General features: G+C 39.3%; 2 protein-coding genes across 5 annotated transcripts; both read right to left on the reverse strand.

The window, feature by feature from the left end:
- Positions 1 to 416: 416 nt before the first annotated feature.
- Positions 417 to 11786, reverse strand: Pan2 (PAN2-PAN3 deadenylation complex catalytic subunit PAN2). 2 transcript variants are annotated; one of them, XM_077401232.1, is made up of 21 exons: positions 11237 to 11786; positions 10283 to 10482; positions 10031 to 10200; positions 9839 to 9959; positions 9567 to 9763; positions 9262 to 9475; positions 9025 to 9161; positions 8697 to 8843; positions 8528 to 8624; positions 6383 to 6616; positions 6053 to 6292; positions 5535 to 5748; positions 4428 to 4607; positions 3928 to 4094; positions 3649 to 3817; positions 3046 to 3571; positions 2753 to 2970; positions 2493 to 2622; positions 2128 to 2349; positions 1783 to 2044; positions 417 to 1696 (listed from the first exon to the last, which is right to left on the reverse strand). In XM_077401232.1, exons 1-21 carry the CDS (start codon positions 11328 to 11330, stop codon positions 1682 to 1684), a joined length of 3954 nt encoding a protein of 1317 aa, XP_077257358.1. In that variant the 5' UTR covers positions 11331 to 11786; the 3' UTR covers positions 417 to 1681. The 2 variants fall into 2 exon arrangements, with proteins under 2 accessions (XP_077257358.1, XP_077257356.1); XM_077401230.1 differs by having other exon boundaries at positions 5508 to 5748.
- Positions 11787 to 12023: 237 nt separating this feature from the next.
- Positions 12024 to 17859, reverse strand: LOC143894698 (polyisoprenoid diphosphate/phosphate phosphohydrolase PLPP6-like). Of its 3 annotated transcripts, none has more exons than XM_077401234.1 (5): positions 15515 to 15587; positions 13354 to 15408; positions 12854 to 12988; positions 12660 to 12759; positions 12024 to 12581 (listed from the first exon to the last, which is right to left on the reverse strand). In XM_077401234.1, exons 2-5 carry the CDS (start codon positions 13360 to 13362, stop codon positions 12202 to 12204), a joined length of 624 nt encoding a protein of 207 aa, XP_077257360.1. In that variant the 5' UTR covers positions 13363 to 15408; positions 15515 to 15587; the 3' UTR covers positions 12024 to 12201. The 3 variants fall into 3 exon arrangements, 2 of the variants coding, with proteins under 2 accessions (XP_077257360.1, XP_077257359.1); XR_013256144.1 differs by lacking the exons at positions 12024 to 12581; positions 12660 to 12759; positions 12854 to 12988 and adding exons at positions 15848 to 16052; positions 16260 to 16416; positions 16944 to 17858 and having other exon boundaries at positions 14258 to 15408; positions 15515 to 15581; XM_077401233.1 differs by lacking the exons at positions 12024 to 12581; positions 12660 to 12759; positions 12854 to 12988; positions 15515 to 15587 and adding exons at positions 15848 to 16052; positions 16260 to 16416; positions 16944 to 17859 and having other exon boundaries at positions 14258 to 15408.
- Positions 17860 to 21237: the final 3378 nt, after the last annotated feature.

Below are 21237 nucleotides of genomic sequence, written 5' to 3' on the forward strand. Positions count from 1 at the left end.
GAGCGATTTTGAAATCGCATGGGACTTTTTAATTATTTATTAAATTTGTATGTTATATATGTAATACCGTAACGTATGCTTGAGCGCTGTAACAATAGCGTGATATATGCGTCGTCACGCGCGCAAGGTGAATGTGTGTACAATCTGTAAATTATTAATTTACGTTACTAAAACTATCCACGAAAAGTGGTTTAACGCAATAATATTTGATTAGAAAGGATTTATATCTTTCTGGTATAAATAGGAAGCTAGAACTGACTTGTACATACAACATTAAGATATAATATTAAAAAAATATATATATATATATATACATATAATGAAATTAACACTATTTTGCGTATATTACTAATTTCTTCCCCAATAAATCTGTTAAAAGTTCAATTACAGCTGAAAAGAAGAAAAATTACGTCGGATAAATTTGTACAATCATTTATTGTAAAATTACAATGACGTAACAGTGGTTGACATAAATCAAACGTTTGATTACGATCAACATGTGTACCGTTTGTGCTATTTACTGACTTACATTGACCACTGAAACCAGTGTATAAGTTATATCGTGCACAAATTATAAGAAAATTCCTCCAAATATAAAAAAATATATACTTTATTCTCTTCTTTTTTTTCAATATTATGGACAGTATCCTTCATATTCTTTCATTGGTAAAATGTATATAAAAATAATTTATAATGCATACAGTTGTCAGTGTGTAAAATTTGCTATCATATTTTCGTTAATAGATTTTTTCCGCGTTTTGAGAGCTTTTCACGCAAATGGATCAGTTTCGAAAAATGGCAATGAATAACAGTTACAGATGACCGCAAATGTGATTGGTATTTGCACAAATGTGTGAAGGCGACTGTGTGTGATCGAGGAAATTAAAATCCATGAAATATTTTATAAAAAGATCTGCATATATAAAATTCGTCTTCGTAAAATCGTACAAAAGTTGCACTAAAAAAATACGTATATAAAAAAAAGTAGTGAGATATTATGTACTTAAAAATACATAATTCGATTATTGCTATCGTGCTATAACTATTTACGTCTATATTCGGCAATTGTTTGATGGAGTGAGATGGAATATGAATTACCTTTGGGATACAATATGAATGATAGGAAATTAGAGCGAATATTCTATCGGGCAGTGCGAGATCGTTACTGCTCCTCAAAACGCCATAATGTTGTCAGACAATATGTACAAATTTTGCATTATGCTTAATTTCTATTTAAAATCACGATCAACAAGTTTCTCATTTAATCCTTTTAACGGGCTATATGCGGTCGACAAGATAGTGACAAAAATGTGTAATTTCGCGTATTACCATTAAATATGTATACCATGTATTTTCGATATACGAATGCAACAATGATCTAACGCATGAGCGAAAACAACGTCTAAATGAATATCAATGTTTATAAATTTGCAATTCTTTCAATTTCATGACGTTGTGATGTGAGATCCCCGAAAAATTCCATCGTCTAATAATATTACGTGTGCGTTGAATAAATCTGTTCTCTGTGAATGACGAGTATGTAATGACGAACCTATCTTTAACATTGTAGTATCTTTTGAACAATGATGTCAGATAATGGACACATGAACATTCATATCATCTAATCGTTATTATCACTATTGATTTCATCATCTATATCGTTATATATATTATCCTCATATCAGCTATCAGGGACCTAAAATCAAATAATGTTTAAAGAAAAAAATTTAATGAGACTTGATGAGGGATGACGCTTAGTAATATAAAAATTTTCGTTCTTACTTTCCACTGTAATTGGGTGCCCACTTCGTAGAGTTTCTTCAGCGCTTCTGTCAACGTGCCAGAGCTTTCTAGTTCTTTGTACTTGCGATACAATTCTAAGGCTGCTCGTGCGTCCTCGGCCGAATCGTGAGTTTCAGACTGAATGTTTTTACCCAAAAAATGCCAGGTCAAGAAACGCAATGATACCATTCGATGATGAGGTAAGTGGAATAACAAAACTGTATCTATTATTTGCTCCGACGGCACCACCAAATTTATTACCCTGCAAAAAATTCACGCATTTAACAAAAAAATCTCATCAATAAGATGACGAATTACTGTCGTAGATAGCAAGCAGAATTTCACCTAAAATCGTTTTTCAGGCCATGCCCGACGAAGATTATGCCGTTGTCCACTAAGAACCTCAACTTTTGGTACGTCGATTTCAGAGTTGTGAGATGTTTGCTACTAAAGTTCGCGTCTAAGTCACCCGGCTGGATCCCGCTGAATTTTGTCAGATAATCGACTACTTGTTCTTGAGTGCTTATATAATCGTCTATAAACGCCTTACCTTCCAATGGACCTTGCCTATTTATTAAAAAGAAAAATATTACAGTTCAAAATAACGCGAATATTATCGCACTGAGCGCATTTTTTATTCGATCGGATTAAAATCTCCTTCATTTATAAAGCATTACTGTTTACGTAAATAGTTCACATAGATATCATACCCGCGTATACAGGTGATTCGCGCGACCGACATATGGCTCGGTTTTATAGTTGACATCTTTCCATCGCTCCGTAACTCAGATTCTTCCTGATTTAAAGTAACGAATTCTGCATCGATCCCTACCAACTCTCCTGCAACAAAAATTCAAGCATACATAATCGAGGATACAAGACAAGCCATAGTGAAATTGCACAATAATTTTATATCAAAAACGGAATTATAGAAAGCAAAATTAGAAATTGTTATAACAGAGAAATCTACCTTTCTTAGGCATTTCGTCTGACGACAGGGGAGTGAATGTAATGACTTTAGTTCCACCACTGCGAGCAATACATTTATCTTCCCCGAATACGTCGTATGTAAGAGGGCTGACAAATTGTGTCGGTTCGGGTGCAGGTATCGCTGTATAATGAAGCACACATGGAACTTTCCAATCGAGATTAAACCATACCGCTTCCTGCGGTGTCACTGGTTGTATACTATAACAAGCGTCGCGTCAAAAATAAATGATAAACGTTATAGATAAATGTTTTCCCAAATACTGAAAAACTCACCAGAAGTCGTTGAAAATGTACCATTGCGATACGGCGTTGCCTCCCGATCGTTTGTGATAATTTGGTCCAACTTTTAGCAGCGCTACAATGTTCCTTCGCTCTTCGTTATTCTTATCGTCGATGTAACAGACGACAGCACTGAGACCGTACTGTATCGTTTGAGGATTACAAGTGATTTCCGGATTTGTACTTTTCACGGCTTCGCTGTCTTCCACGTTCGACACTATACTACAATTTTCAACATTTTCCTCACCGTTGTCGCCGGCATTCTCGGAAATTACTTTTACCGTTTTGTCATCTTGGCCGTTCTCCATCACGCTCGTCTGTACGGATGTATCGTTATTCGATTCGGTTTTTGGTTCACTGATTTTCTTAACCGACATCTCCCCGTTTTCTTTTAGGGAGATCTCTATGTTGTGAGGTATCCAGGAGTGCAAATAATACAAATGACTAGGAGGCGATGTAACGGGCGCCGTCGACGAGGTAGATGGAGTGAAGGACGACGTATTTAATAATTTTTCTGTCTCTGCGCAATAAATTATAATTAACATTAATTCAGAACGACGCGACGTATTTAATTTGTACGACGAGGTATTTGCCTACCTGTGTCGCGGCCAATGTGCCTGAATCGACATCCAGTTCTCGTGCAGTTATTGCCATAACGACAGAGCTTGGCGGTGACGGGCACAGGACTGGAGTTGGGACTGCTCTCCTTCCCCGTCAACACGTTTTGCACCACGATGTCCATTTGATTTTGCCAAAATGCCTTATCCTGTAATAATTCGATCTCATGACTTTAGACAAATGGGGCATGACATGCGGTTTCTGTGCTTTGATTTTGTGCGTGCTACGATTGTACATCTAATTCGATGTTGTAAGTACCTGTTGAGTATCTAAGCCGCAGTTTAAAGCCAGTATTTGAGGTAGTGTAGTCAATTGTCGAGACTGAAGAGTAGATGGATATCTATGGCAATTTTCACACCATGCGGGTGTAACTATCTCAGGTTTTAAACTGCGGGCAAGAACATTTGTGAACGGTACCTCTTCAGCTACAAAAGGTAAATCTTGTATTCAGCCGCGAGAGTATGGATGTGCGCGTTAAGCTAAGGTCATACGAAAAATCGGTTTAGTGTGTAGAACATTTGAAACTTTAATGTCTTGAACGTGGTATCATGTAATCTTTATTGGATTTTAAGATCTTTTGCATTTCAAAAATTAAAAAATTATCTTATTAGACTGCGACGCTGTTTCTTATATCTTTTTGCTTTAAAATACTTGTACCTCTGAATATACAAGTATAGCTAAAATTTCAATCATTTTACACACTAGACTCATTTCCCGTCTAGCCAAAACCTTAGACACATTGCTTGAAAACTGCTTACAATGATTAACTATTTCCGGATAAATCAAGTTACAAAGTAACATGATGGAATGTTTTGTAGCTTCTTGCCCACATTTGAGACAGCGATGTATGTGCATTTGTTCAGATCCAAATAAACGACTGATCTCTGATTCGTCATCTCGCACTTCATTCTCTTCGGCGGATTTTTTAGTGGTCTTGTCTACCCGTAATAAATGCGCAAAGATAAAATAAACGAATATTATTAACGGTATTATTAAAATCAATTGAGTAAAAATATTTTCACTAAACGAAATATGTATACAATTTTATAACAGTATTTAAGTAACGCGACATGTATGTGTTTATAATTTCCGATGTTTTGTAATAATAGTTTAATATGTTTTTGTTTATTTAGGATATTGTGTCAAACTTAAAAAATTATTAGATCGTGATTTTTTCTAAACCAAGCAACATGAACTAGACATTATCGAGATAATTTTGAGATTATTCTCTAAAATATATGTATATGTACAATATATACATATGTATATTAGAAATATATGTATTAGATAATTTGACATATCGGTGTTATCATGTCGATACTTTTAACGCGTGGATATTAATCACATATTTTTAAATCCCAGGATTCTCGTGTAAAAGCAAGATCATGCAACTTTTGGAAAATAAGGTAGAAGGGGCTGGCTGCTCTTTTTACTATAAAAATATATATAATATAAAGTAAAGCAATTTAAGGAGTAATAAATAACATTACCATTATTGGTTTAATATAAGATCAATAAAGGTACATTCTAAAAAAAAATTATTACATTGGCGTACATTATGAAAGTTGCAGTTGTGAGATATCCTAAGAACGCAAGATTTAATAAGATCGTAAAGTATTCTATTAAAATGAGAGTAATGTTTCTGCAATCGTGCGTTATAGAAAATTATGCTTACAATTATACAATAATCATATAATTATCAGTTGTCTCTTGCTCTTCGGATATATCGCTGTAGCGCTTTGAATCAAGTAAACAAGTCAAAAAAATAAATCACATACAAATTGAAAAATAAACACAAAAAGTGCCCAGTGCAAAGGTTACACATGAATTGTGTTTACCTTTCGATGTGATCCACATATATTTACCATCCTCCTCCTTTCTCTTTTTTTTCCTCTCGTCGTCGTGGCTTCTATATCGAGAACCGAGATCCTCAAGAATGCTAGGGAAGTCCTGTTCGTTATAAACAAATGGGGGGTATTTGGAACCCGACTTAAGTCGTGCTGCCTCTTCTTCCTGTTGTCGCTTCCTAGTTTCCACTATCTCGTAATGTATTTGATGTAAAATGAATCTATTCCAGCTCTAATACAAAATGCAAATCACAAATAATCTTTATGTCGATGTATCATCGATTGAACATTTATAAATACATCATACGATTAGTTTTACTTCGCTTTTTAAATAAAATTGAACACTTAAAAGAGCACATTTTCGAAAATATAAATTTATCAACATTCATGCATCAAATAAAGAATAACTAAAAAATTTGAAATTTATTCTTGCATTTTAAATAAAAAATATTTTAGACACTCGTTCTGATAAAAGTTTTTAAAATGTAATTACAATTCGCGCGTTTTTACCCTGAACTTTGTAACTATTAACATACTTGTATGAGCACAATCAGATTGATCTTTTTCTTGGATTCTGGGTCGTTCAGTATAAGTCCTAAAGCTGACGCTTCCCGTACGGTCCTAAAAGCCCTAAGGAAATTCGCAGCTTGGCAGGGAAATCCTCGTGACGTATCCAGCATGTGAAACAAGAATCCCAATTCGCAAGAAAGACAGAACTCTCGTTGGCACGAATGTGAGAGCATTGCTACCCTTACGGGCTCGCAATAGTATAGCAACTGCAAATCACGAACGTATGCGTCTGATCTGTAACTTATCTTATTCGTTGGCTCGACTCACCTCGGGCACTATAGTTTTCTTGGACTTACCTGCAACATAGCATTGCAATAACTGTTGGGAAGTGTAGCCTCCAGGCCGCAAAAACTGGTTCGATTGTACTGATCAAAATCGAAATCATCGTAACCAAGCCGTGAGTATTTCAACTCGATTTTACGATAACGCTTAGGTATGGCTACAAAGGTGCCGTCATCTGTTTTAGACCGTGAGTCCCCCGCGAAAGGCTTCGCGACTAAACCCCATCGTTTTTCCAGATTGTACGGTATCTGCAAAAGAGGTATTATTTATTTTTATTTCACTGTGAAAACGTATTCGAATATTTTTCGCCAAGATAGTTTCTGTTTCATGGAATTTGCCATGCGTTACACGTGAATTATCGAGGCACAGTTTGTATAATTTGTTGCATGATAGAGTACAGACTTTTGGACTGTGAAAAAATAAATAATACCTATTGAAGAACGCGTTATGGGAACTAAACTGATATAATGCGGCACATCGTATTAAAGTTACGCATACTGTTGTATGTCATACAACCTTTATTATCTCACTCAAATACAATTTTGATATACATTTCATGCGGAACATATTTTACATGTAAATATATTAATCGCCTATCGAGATTATTGAGCGGAAATCATTAAACAAAAACAGACAAAATGCAATCGATCACAAACACATAGCGCGAATTGCGAGATTGAAAGCAGTAAAATATCACGCCGATCGATATAGGAATTGTGGAAACTTTCGACGGAAAATATATTAGAAACATTTATTCGTGTTTCTTCTTCTTTACGTTGGTCGTTCTGTAAATGTCAACACAAATAACTACAAAGGGAATTATACAAGACTTATACTATCGATATACCAATAATATAATTCAATGCACGTTTTTCCTTAAACGCTGCTGTAATTTTTTTCTCTGCAAAACAAAAGAAGTAATAAGGCCTTTGTTAATCGTATAATCAAACTAAAAAAAAAAAGCAAGCTTCAGTAGCAGTTCTTGAAAAAGAAAAAAATTATTTTTATATTGTATGTTAAATACTAACAAAAGAAGAGATATACACGTAATATTCAATAATGACAGAATTCAGCAATCATATATCATTCATATTTCTAGTTCTTTAAACTAATAATAAAAATATGTAGAATTAGAATATATATATTTAGAATCTAGAATGCAGTGGATTTATATGCTATAGTACTTCGACATACCGAGCAAAGATGTATTTTTATTATATATTATTTTCTTTATATGTATATGTATTTGGCACATTGTTGAAGATATTGGATCCATAAGATTCATATAATTCGAAGAACAAAAATATGCATTTTATATTTAATCTTAAATGTATTTAGAATTGTGTGCTTTTATCGTATGTAAAAAAATTATTTTTCTCAATTTCATATAAATACAGTATCAAATACTGATCAAATAAAAATAAACAGATTCTTGTAAATGTCACTAACAAAAAAATATTTAATATGATATAAAAAGTTAATAGTATTTTCAGTGTTAATGTAAATGTAACGATATATTAACTTCATATAATTTTTCAAAATTACATTATTTTATATTAACATTTTCTCTCATATAGAATATACTGTAAATCGATAATATATGAAACAAACTAACGAGAAGACTAAATGAGATTTCAATATTTTATACGTATACCTAATACACGTTGAGACTGTTAATTTTTTTGTATGCTACTATTGTAAAATTAGTAGAATACACTGGACTAGCTTACGAAAATATATCACGTCTCTTTACCGACTATAATAATTATCACGAAATGTTATCAGTCTTCATCACATTATTATAGCAAATTTTTTGTTTTTCAAAAAATTAAACGCTAAACGCTTTAGCTTTAATTTTCATGTCGACAGTATATTGCTTTAATTGATCACGCTAGTAAAGCCTCAAAATCATGAAGGAACACGTATGTGTATGAATATACCTTTGAAATAGGAGATATATATAAATTCGGGTAGCAACTTAATAATATATATGTATAAAAGCAATATTAAATTCGATATCAAGTCATAAACAAAATGGCTTTCGAAATGTAAACAAAGGTAGGAAAAATCATTAAAGGATATATGAATAGAGCTTAAGATAATTTGAGAAGAGATGGCGGAGAATATTGTAATAGAGTAGGAGAATATTGTTTCCTCACTTGATTTCTGCGAAAAGCCTGAGGATTTGGCGCGTATCCTATTGTTCCCTGCATTTTCATTGTGCGCAAGATTTCGGGATCTATTGGTGGTGTTTTCCTGTGAAAGAATGAAAATCAATTTGCTTGCTTCTCGGTTGTACAAAAACGGAAACATATAGGAGATACCTACCTATAAATTTTTTTTAAGTATTCTTCAGGCCAATCACTTAGCAGTGGTTGATCTGAATATACCATCGGTATAGTACTATACGGTGTAACATCGTCGTCAAAAGGAATTGATGGTATTGTCTCAATTGGATCGGCGAACTCCGTAGGCCTTAGTAAAATAAAAATATATGTTTATTATACATTTCCAATCTAATTTTAATTATTTTTCATTATCAGCTCTATGTATTGATTTTCTAATTGTTCTCAATTTTATATATGTACATAATATAAATAGTTCGTTAATTACTTTAATATATAAAATTTTTTGTTGATTTAAAATACTTGCTGACCTAGAAAATGTATTAAATTGAGGCTCCGGGTTGTTAGTGGACATTAAATGTATAGAGCCTGCCAAGTCTCCAAAGCAAAGACACTGAGATGTGGAAGCTACATCAAATGACAATATCGCCGCTCCGCCAGTAGCAACCTAATACGATAGATATTTCTGTATATTCTCTATATTTTTCTCAATTTTTTAAATTCCTACTTAAAATTTTTTATTTATTCTGAATATATGATAAATTTACCTGATATAAACACGTCATTGACGGTTGTACATTAGCATATATCGTATCAAGCAGTTGCATCTGTCCTAGTGGCGATACCACTGCGAGACGACTGGAATAACTTGGTAGGAACTTCAATAAAAGAGGATATACCATAGTCGTGACTGGGCTTAATGCTCTCATTTGTCTCAGATCGTAGGCCATTAAAAATCGATCGACGGTAAGACCCTGACGACTAAATAATACAATTCATGTATGTGTATGTTTGAATATATATATATTGCACATAAGATGGTTAAAGACCTTCTGATTATCTTATGCCTCACCTGTTGCTGAATCCACATGTAACGAGATAGTTTCCTTGAACATCGAAATCACTTAAAGAACCACTATGCGTGTCCAAAGTATGTTCTACCGATAAAGTATTTGGGTCCCTGAGATCTATCCTTCCCACAGGATTACCAGCGCAGATAAGTCTACTGTGTTGTCTCAATATCGCACAACCATTCTCATCTACATCCACCTACAAAACATAACGCAAAACCATTGCATTAATGTAACTCGGAATTAATGTAACATTTAATTAATAGATTCTTACTAATCCAGTCTCCTTTCCTCTGGTAAGATTAAAATCTATTATTTTATCCTGATGTCCGCCCATAAGTAGTCGGTTTGGAGAGATTTGCAACATACACTGCATGTCGTTCATATTCACCGATCTACAACAATCAAGGTTCGCTCAAATCTGTGGATAGTATTGCTAATACAAAATGGATAATGTAAAACATACGTGTGGGTAAATATAGGTATGCCTCTCCGCAATTGACATCTCAACTGACTCTGAGTCAACACTAAGATACCCTCATCTACGGTATGAATGTGACGTATCTCCTGCGTTGCGTGAACTTGAAAAGAGGTATACTTTTGTAAACCGGGTCCATAGTAGGATGTTACGTGACCCTATAACGAATTGATGTTAATAAACTACATTAGTAATTGTTCAGTGTCTCGGTTAAATAATGTCCCCATATCAATAACGTACTCCTTGATTCCCCATCCACATAAGCTCCTCGACCGTATCGAAAGTGGCAGTGGAAACTCCAAATCTATCTCCGCCATCGGCGAGCAATGTTCTAGTTTCGTGAAACTCGGCCCCAGCAAAGTCCTCTCCAAACTGCTCCGTCGCAGGTACATACTCATCCCCAGGTACGACATAATTACAATCCTCCCCTGGAATCTCCCCTGGAATGAGAATCGACCAGTTAAGAATCGGGCAGGGGTCTACTTTTTATACACGTCTCTATTGCAAAAGCAGCAAGCATAACAATATTTGTGAACTAACGCGAAGTTTGGGGAAATATTCTTTTCATTTGCAATTTATCTGACATAAATAATTGAATATAACGTATCTAAGAATAAAATATAAAATAACGAACTATCTCTTTTGCTAATTTATATAAGTCATGTTTCTATAAATTATATATATTTTCATCGAAGTGTGGAAGGGGGCTAGGCTTGTTTCCAAGTACTTCATACTTGCCGCACAGATAAAAACAAGACACACACGCTCTTTAATGTGATGACTAATTTATTTTATCCCTGGATATCATGATATCAGCTACAAATACAAAACAATTTTTTTTACGTTAAAGTTAAATGCATAAGGTGGAACACGTGTGCGACTGTTGGAGAAGAAAACAATTTGCTCGTTATTTGCTCCAAGGATCTTTTATAATCGCTGTATATTAGGAGAAAACAACGGACGATTCCTCGCCGTGCTCGTGTCGGAGAAACAGCTGATGCCAGCTGACAGATCCGACGCTCCGCGCGTTCGAAAGCAAACGAACGTCGCGAAAGGTAGAAACAGACGCGACGGGGCAGAGGAATTCTCGCGGGAATTTTTTCCGCGGTCCAGGGTCCAGGTCCAGGTTCAGCGCGTCTCTCGGCGCGACGACGCGACGAGCGGGAAGCGGGAAGCGGGAAGCGGGATACTTACAGAGCAGCTCCTGCTGCTCCTCTTCGACCGCTCCTCCACCGTGGTCCGTGGCCTCTACCGTGGGGTCGTAGTGGCCCAACACCGGGTAGTCCATGATGCGCGGCGACTCTGTTTAGACTACGTCGCTGCGGGGCATCGAAACGGCGTTGTCGGCGACGTGAAGGTGACACGACTGACACGAGAATTGCGTCTCGATAACGACGGCGATCGGTCTCGTTATCATAATACACCGCGTACTCGCAGGTACGCGGTGCCGCACACACGCGTCACACGCACAGACGCACGCAGGCAGGCTGGCACGCACGCACGCACGTACGTTTAGTCGCCTTGGCAACTGTGCAACAAGCGAGACACTTTGCGCGCTACGCCACTGCGGCCCGCCGGACTGGAAAACGGACGGACGGCCGCGGCATAACCCTCCTCTCGGCCGCGCCTCCTCGCGTTCACTTTCAGGGGAAACTGCGCCTTCCGCCGCTGGTCGAGAGACGCGATTTAATTCATGATCCGCACGTCCGGCACGTCCGGACGACGACGATTCCGGCGAAGGCAAGGATGCGCCGCGGCCTTGAGCGCTCGCGACATCTGGAAATGGCGGGCGCGCGACTCCAGCCAGCCAGCCAGGCAGCCACTCCAGAGCCGCCAACGAGAGCCCGGTGAAAGCGGCCCTCCGAGGAATTGATTGAGCAGGGGCAAATCCCAATAATCGGCGTTTAATTCAATAAAAAAAGAGAAGCGCGAATGATATATATATATAATATGTATATTAAATAATATTTTAGAGGAAACATCTGACACAATTAATTTTCTGATTTAATAGATCGCAGTTGTACATAATTACAGTTATACAACTATATATACAGTTTAAACATTCAGACTCTTACATTGGCTTAATATCAGTGATATGGCAGTCGAATCCAATGTAAATATTTTATGCATCTCTCATACATGGATTACACATATGTTATTCAGTTATCCATATTTTCGTCCGTAATCCAGGAGATTAAATTGACGCATGTTGCCCGCTCCAAATAAATATAGCCTATAATTAGACCCTCGAAGCTACCTAGAAGTGCGCCAGCGACCACATCCAATATGTGATGTCTTCGCATCAATAGTCTGGATACGCATACGGAGAAGAGCCACGCTAGCAAAGGCGGCGTGTATAACCAGGGTACGGGCCACAGATAGAAGAAAAAGTACACAATGAACGCAGCGCGAGATGCGTGTCCGGATGGGAAGGCGTATTTGTCAGGACCTATGGCGAATGGATCGTCATTGACGGTCGGTCGCCTCCTTCTCGTAGCTGCTTTGAGCACAGTGACCAAGATGATGTCGAGCAACAGTCCTGAAATGATTTTCTCACTTATATATCTCAATCGATTTCCGAGTAATTTTAAATAATAGAATTTTACTTGAATCATACCTAGTAAAAGATTGATTTGCATTTGATACAAGGATTTGTTGTTGAGAACCCAGATTGATACGAGAGACGTCGCGAGCCAAGGTATGCCGTGGCATGATATCTATACAGAGAGAGGCAACGCAAATAAATGCGATTAGAGAGGCTTACAACCCAGTAGTAGTAGTAGTGATAGAGAAATAAACGATTATTCATACCTCTAATACTTTATAATGTACTTTTAACTGTCTTAAGGGTAGGATCTTTTCCACCAATTTGACAAACTCGTCTGTCAAATAGACGTCCACCGCCAATGCCTCTCTCAGCAGTACTGGGACTTGTCTTTTGTCCAACTTGAAAGTATAAAAGATAATTATTATTATTTATAGTTTATTTGCAAGCAAATCTATTTGTAGGGAAAAAAGAGGAACAATGGGTTCGTTTTCTATAGCCGAACTGGCTGCACTAGTTCAGAGTTTATCTCTTTTACTTTACATTGGGGAAGGAGTGCAGCCAGTTCGGCTACAGAAAACAGACCCAATCTGACTGAACATCCACTGTCCACTTGTATCTAAAAAATGTAATTTATAAAGAAACGCGGATTAATTATTTAAACGAATTATTTATAAATGTATGACATTCAATACGGTAGACAATATCAAGGCAAAAATAGCCAAATATATAAATAATGAGTTACGCGCGAAGGATTGAATAATACCGTTTCCATGTTGTTTTCCAACCACAGCTATTAGCGTAACAAAATGTATCAATGTTATTTCTTGCCGATGAATCACATTATCTACGGTGTTGAATAACCACAATAGGAATACCGCATTAAATACTGGCAAACAACTGCAAACAGCTGATTCATCGGCACATTTACGTGTTGTACGAACAACCAACGTCAATAGCTCGACAGATGGCACACGTTGATAAATATGCTCCGTTCTTCCACGCGTCGGGCTTTCTGCAAATTTCTACTTTACCAATAAGTAGAAACAGCTGATATCTAAACAACAAATGAACAAAAGAAAATTATTTTATAAATATTAATATAAATGACTGAATTTATACCTCTTTGGAAATCAAATGTTAATAACGTTGTGAGACAGCATCAAAATTTTGCTTTCTTATTTCATGCATTTTATCAAATTGCGTAAGGAAAAAAAATTTTCTATTTTCTATTCTCGTACTATTTTTTACAATTTTTCATCTCCATTAATGAATCAACTCGTTATCGGTAAAAAAAATGGCAATAGCTGAAGCTTGGAAAATAATTGAAGATTCAAGTCTGAAAAGCTTGACTCGCAAAAATCAAAATTCTCGAAAATTGACAAAGAATCCGGAGAATGCCGTAATGATATAAAATGGTACAAGACAGAATTCCGTGTTGTGCAAGCTTTAATTATTGTAAAGTCTTTTTTCTTATTTACTCGAATAAGACAGTGGCTACTGTGCCAATGCCACACACAGTTACAATTCGCACGCCTCGAGTACGTTTGCAATTGATGCAACTTGACGTGTTAAGGCATTTATGATGCCGGATTGTACGTATCACAAAGAAAGACGATGATCACAGTTCGTTGAGGCTGCGTAATAAGCTTATCAAAGATCTGTCGATGCAGAGGGAGACACAGCTATATTTTCTGATTACGAAAATACATCAAGGAATTATTTCTTCAAACTCATTTACAATGTTACAAAATTACAATCTAGCATATTCGTCTGTATTTTGATGAATTCATCGTGACTTTCGTAGAGACAAAACGAGCTTTATAATTCTTTCTGAATATTACATATTAATACACATATTGATAAGAAATGATGGACGCGTTAAGAAAATGATGGAAATCACACGATTAGAGATTATTTGGTCGTTGTACCATGATCAGTTTGAGAATGCACATATACTTATTCTATCGTCAGGTGTCAGATGCCTCCAGAAAAGTTTACATCAGAGTAGTGTTAAAAAAAAAAATAATTCTTTCTTAGCTTTATTTCAAACGAAAGCTTAGTTACATCGTTGATTTAGCTGCAGTTGAATTTAAGAATGCTATCTCGCTTCTGATGTACACATTTCTAAAACATCCATTTAAAACAATATCGTACTTGTATAAATATTCTATTGCTCGAGAAGAAGATCGATAATAATTAATTAACGTATCACTGCTAGTTAAATTAGATTAAATGCAAATACTTTCGTTTGATTACGCGACTTTAACCCTTAAGTGCGCATTTGCAGTTCTGTAAAAAGCCTTCTCTGCATGTACATATACATCCATTAGGACAAAAAGGGTTAAAATTAGTATAGAATTTTTTAAGGATTCCTTAAATATAGTTATTATTTATTTTAAAAATACTCAGAATGCTACGAAAAATTTCGCATTTAAGGGTTAAAGCATTGTGCGATTTATATAGAAAATAAAGATTATCTATTAAATATATTAGTCTGGGTATATATATATATATATATATATATATATATATATATATATATATATGTGTGTGTGCTGTCGTAATTCGATCCTGAAATTTGATTCTGTATATTAATCATTGTTTTAAATATTTCAAATATTGCTTGGTTAAAAAGCAGAACTTAATGGACAGCGTGAATATATAAAAAGCGTTGCGGAGATGGAGCACTATTGAAGCCGCTGTAAGGGATGCTATTGGAAGATGCTGTTGCGGAGATCTGTTCCTCAGCGAAAGGGTTTTTCGACGTTGCACGAGCGTAAAAAAGGTCATTGGACGTGATCGTTGTGCGTTGTGTAATCTGTTGACATACCCATAAGCGATATATCCATATATCTTTTGAATCAATCGATAAGCTATAAGTTTATTTAATTATATAAGGATTATCATCGTGTCAAAAAACATACCATATAGTGATGACGCGTACCCTGTTAGTTTAATCGCCGACGTAAAAATTTAATGGATTGATGTATACTGAAAAAAGACCGTTTATTTATCTAGTATTTGTTACGCCACGCGCAAATTATCATTTATCTACAAAGAAAAACTCAAGACTCTATCATGTTTTCAAATAAGGAAATTGTGATCATTGCATAATTATATTTTTGAGATCTTAAATTCCTCTAAATAATAAAAATTCTCTAATTCGCATACCCGCTGATTAGATTAAATAAAAGTACTCGATTTTCGCTAATTTGCGAGAAATAATTTTGATCGCAAAGGGTTAATATAATCTTCACCTTGTTCTCGTGCCGCTTTAATGCCGTCGGATTAAACGGGTGCGATGATGAAGAGCGTTAGTGATCCCGATTTCTTCGTCCGACTCAGCCGACTGGCGCCGCGTCAGTCCTTTACTCGGTGTATCACAAAGAGACGAAGTAGCGGCTTTTTTCGCTCGTGGTATTGGAAACGAAGAGCGACGGATAAGCGGGGGCGGCCGCGCTCCTGTGGGTGGATAATTAAATTTTTTCATCTTACCGTCACTAATCGAGTTAAGACGGTCGACGGTCTCATACTGATCTACTCCGCGTTGTACATAGCTTCCAATATTGTAATCATCAAAAATATCATGACTTTTTTTATATTTTTAACGTCTCCTTGATCGTGATAAATATTTAGAGATTATAATTCCTTACTATTTCGCACACATACCTAATAAACGCATTGCGGAACGGTGCATTCCTCCTGGTATCTCAAAGGACTTTTGGCTTCTAATTAATTCTCTTGAAGTGGGACGTCTTGGAGCGGATGTGTCCACCACGTTGGATGAGCTTCTCCGTGAAATAATCGTGCCTGCCCTAGACGAATCCTTATGCATTTTTGAAAAGAGAAGGTGCAATAGTTTCACGAATGCGTGTTTATCCGAGCATCGAGAGACGGTTTTTACTAGCTCCGCGAGGAAAACTGCGAAGCGCTTATCCCGTCGGTCTCTCTGCCGAATATCGCAATTATTTCCCTAATGGTGCAAACATCTAAGAATCTAGCTTTAATCTGGGCTTTAACTCATGTCTGGCAATATTTAAGTGCAAATCATGCACGATGTGCTCAAATAATTGAAGGGACAGTTAATTACTTGCGCGCGCGTTGAAATAAAGTATCATCTCTGAATTAAAGTGATGGCTTTATTTAGAATGAGTGTTTGAATAATTAGGACCACTTTTGAAAATCATAATGCGTTATTTTCAAGAAGGGAGCTAAAGATTCTGAAAAATGTTGCGTACTCTCCAAGTGAAAATTTTCACAGTGACATGCGTTTCGACGTAACCATATACGCTTTTAAGGATACCAAGTTCCAACGCAAGTGCTTAAGAACTTTTGTAATATGTGACGCAATACTTTTTCTCTGGCGAAGCGTATTCGCAGTACTTCAACGAGGGCGGCTATTACTGATACGAGCAACATCGTCACGAGTATGTGGCCTGCCACCGTGACGGACTTCATCTGACGCGACTTTAAGATCTCTTCAGCGCTTTCTTTCATTTCTTCGCCGATGCGCCTCTTGGACCTGTACGTCTTCTTCGTCCTCTTCTCCTCGTCCTTATCCTCTCTGCTATCCTCTTCCTCTTCAGAGTCGCTGTCATCATCGTCGTCATCCTCGTCATCGTCGCACTCGTCCTGCACGTATGTGCAATTTCCGTCGTAATCGCTCATAAAGACGGACGTCAAGCGAGCCTCGTACTGCAGATTCGGACAGCATCTTAATTTTCGGTGAACCATCGGTATCACGGGCTCTCTTCCCCCGCCCAGGCCACTGGCTCCGCTCTCATCGCGATTCTGGTCGGAGTAATTCGTGTCGAACAACAATCGCAAAGGCAAGGACAGAAGCACGCCGAATATCGTCAGTATCAGCAGAATGCTAACGTTGATGCCCAACGACAGTCGTTTCTCCTCCGTCATCGTGGCGGAAGTGTATATATATATAGTACGTTGTTTATCCAATTGTAAGTATCTTCGGTCCAGGACTGATGCCGTCATCATTCTCGCGGATTTCCATGGCAACGCGAGACGTGTCAGGCAGCATTCGAAATTACGCGGTTTTCTAATTAGTAATTGAGGACCAACCGATTCGATGTAAAATTGATGTTCGGAGTTCGATTAGAACCCCGCGAACGTGCGCACTTTTCGATTGTTATTGGCTGAAGTGCCGCAGAACAATTCGACCCGCGACGGTACGCCCGACTGTCGTAACTCCTCTTCGTGTCTCGTTTCGACGCAACTGTTGCGCGTACCGTCGTGCAAAGCAGTTCGTAGCGTAAACCTGGATTGTTGGCTGTGATATTGATTTCCCTAGTTAGACCGAGCACGTACGCGCAAGTCTAACGGTGCTTCGTCAGCGACAAGCCGGTAATTAGATTATGTTTATGGTGAACGGGACGTGACGATTTGCCACGGAGTTTTGAACATTGAAGGACGGCTAAGAATACTTGTACAATAGGTCAGATATTGTTGAGGGAAGGAGAGGAGGCAAAATTTTTCTTCTTAGAAAATAAGTTTGCGAGAAGAAGCTCTGAACCGTGCGCCGCACGTTGAAATCGATAATGTTAAACAATACGTGTTAAACAGTTGTCAAATTTCTTGCCGCAGAAAGATTACACGACAAAGAATCAATAGGCAAAACCCGAATGTTCGCGAGATCGAATTCGAGCGACTGCGCACAGAAAACGAGGCGCGATCGATCTTCCATACGTATATAGTTAAGTCATCGGAATAGATGTGACTACGGTTTCCCATTGAATGGAAGAAACGGCACGACCGCGCGAGAGCGGCGGTCCTCCCGCGAGATTCTCTAGTCGCATACATAAATAATATTAGACAATATCAAATTAAAATTCGCATCTTTCTGCGAGCAACAATGGAGCGTGGTGGAGACCAACAAAGGAAACGCCTGCCGCGTCGATCCGCGACCGGGCAAGTGGTAGTAGGTACTGTAGGTAGCATCCTGGCGGCGGCATTTATAAAAGTAATAAAACAGCCGAACAACAACTCACGGGAGTGAGCGGCAGCGGCGGAGACAGAGAGGAACGGTCGCGGGGTAGAAAGGGCGAGAGAGCGAGCCGGGGATGAGCCAAGAGGTGAAAAGAGGAAAGGCAGCGGGAGAGGAGCGGGCAAAACAGAGCAAAAGAGAGAGATGAAACACAAGAGAACAGCGATCCAACCCGACCGACCGGTAGCTCAGCCAACAGTGCCAGCACACGTATATCTTGCTCTGCTACTCCGATTCTTCGAGGTTCTCATTGATGAGCTCTCCCGTGCCTTCGCGGAAGCCCCCGATGATCGCGTGCGAGGGACTCTTTAAAAATAGCTACGATTACCCATCGGATGTACGGGCGCACCGCGCAGGAAACGATTCATTAAGCGAAGCGGTGACGTAAGTCGCAAATGAAATTTTCAGAAAATAAGATTTCTCTACAAACTGATCTTCGACGGAAATTATTTTGGCAGCATATAACGTCTCGGATTTTGTGTAGAATAACAAAGAAGTACCCAATAAAGTAGACAGATTTTATGTTATCTGTGATTGTATTAATTAATAATTAATTTATTACACGTTTTTTACGATATATTATGTAGCAGTTGCACGATTTTAGGCGTCTTCGTATTCGGCTTGCTGGAAAAGTTTCAATGTCTTTATCTTTAGACAATTCGCAGGCTCGAGAGCGGAATAAATTTATCGTCAAAGAACCTACGTAAAAAGAACAGCGCGTTCATGATCTGTGAAAGCCATAATTATCTCGCGCGACACAATTATTTCGAGGAGCACGTGGGAAGCGAGCACCGGGGGATCGATTATCGCACGCACCACGGGTGCGAAGGTGCGCTTCGAGGTCGTCGATTGAGCGATTTTCACAGGTCGTCGATCGACGATAGTCGCGCATAGGTAGATAGGTTGAGACGGGTTGAGAGCCAGGGTATGTAGAGCAGATGCCGTGGGCTCCGGCCGTGGCGGGGTGCGTGATTTTTCACCGCCGACAGCTCCTCCTTCGAGAACCGCGCGCATTCCACCTCTCCCCTTCTTCTTCGGGGCCTTATACCGTCGCCTTTCCTTCCCGGGGGCTCCTTCATCCTTCGCTCTTCGTTCCTCGCGTCCGGCTGGCGCGCGCCCCGTCTCGCTCGCCAACGTGTACCGGTCGCGGACACGCCACTGGACACCAGTTGCACGATCTTAGATTTGCCGATCTCCTGCGCGTCCAGAGAGTGCACCGACACATCGATACAGGACGATGCATGCATCCGGGCGGGGTACGGCCGGGCGTGATGCGCAGGGCGCGCCCGCGAGCCACTCCCGTAGTCGCGTGTGGCTCGCGATGAGCGCTGTTATTGCTAGTTAAATGGCACGATCAAGAATGATCACCAAATACAGCATATAATATTTAACTGACGCAGGAAAAACTTGAATGAAATCAGCCAGACGCGCTGTCCTTTTTCAATAGCGTGATAAACGGAGGACGAGACCCTCGTTTCGCGTCGTATAAGAATTTCAACTTGCCGCGAATAACTCGCATGCGAGAATCAGCGCTATACTTCGCGTCGCGACTCGCACGTTCGTCTTATCAGAATTACTACTCTGTTGCGCGGTACATCCTCCATAAATAAAATTAATACCACGCCGCGCGGACATCGCGCGTTTCCGTTGAGCGCGCGCGCGCGCGCGCCATTCATCCCCGCGGCCGGATCATCGAGCGCGAGGAGATATCTCGTTCTGTGAATTATATAATATTATTATGCAGATTTTTCAATGTGCTGCGCCCCGGTAAAGAGGCGTGGACGACGCGCGTATATATTGCCCGTCTTTCCCCTTTTCACCTATCGTCTTCGATCGGCATCACGGTGCGGCCGGAATCACGATTACCGTCGTCGGAAATCACACCCCTGGCCGCATCTGCGAAGGGAAAGGGGGCGAGGCGTGAATGCAACTAATTGACGTTGCCGTCGTGCCGCAGTGGCTCGAGGGGTAAAGAGCATGGCTTCGAAATGGCCGCGAAATTTCCATCTATAGCGCTCGTAAAATACAACGATCGGGGGAACGGGGGGAGGGACGAGCGAGACGAAGACAGAGACAAGGGGATGGAGAACGAGGGGAGACGAGGGACGGTCCAGGGCCGCGGGAGACGTCCCGTCGCGGATGCAGGGAGAAGGATGCATCGCAATTACGCAAATTGCGGCTCTGTTCTCGCCCGCTTCGGGCTTCACCGCCCGCGGAAAAGCGTCGTGACGGGCGGTAGAGGGCCCCCGATCGTCCTCTCCCGGTGGCGGAGGACGGCGCGGCGCGGCGTCCCGGAGGAGAGGCACCCGGGACGTTTACGTGCGTGCAGGCAACCGGTGCACGGTATGTTCCGCGGACGCGCTCGATTACCTTCGTTTCACTCCGCGGCGGTTTGAATGAATATAGCATTGAACGCGCCGTGTCGTCGGATACTGCGAGTAAACGGTCGAGCGGCGAACCCTTGTCGCTTGGCTCGTGACGGAACGAGGACGTTCGCCTGAGTAATTGGTAGAGCGTACCTCATTTTTTTAGCGCGTACTCGCGCGTCTTCATCGGCCGCGATAAAATTGCACGAATATATCAAGAGCTGCGAGCAAGAAGTGGTCGCGATAAGGAAGTGAAGTAAATTGCAATTACGTAGGAAGA

Source organism: Temnothorax americanus, unplaced genomic scaffold (assembly GCF_048541705.1).
Source record: "Temnothorax americanus isolate GAGA-0224 unplaced genomic scaffold, ASM4854170v1 Scaffold14, whole genome shotgun sequence".
Lineage (NCBI taxonomy): Eukaryota > Metazoa > Arthropoda > Insecta > Hymenoptera > Formicidae > Temnothorax > Temnothorax americanus.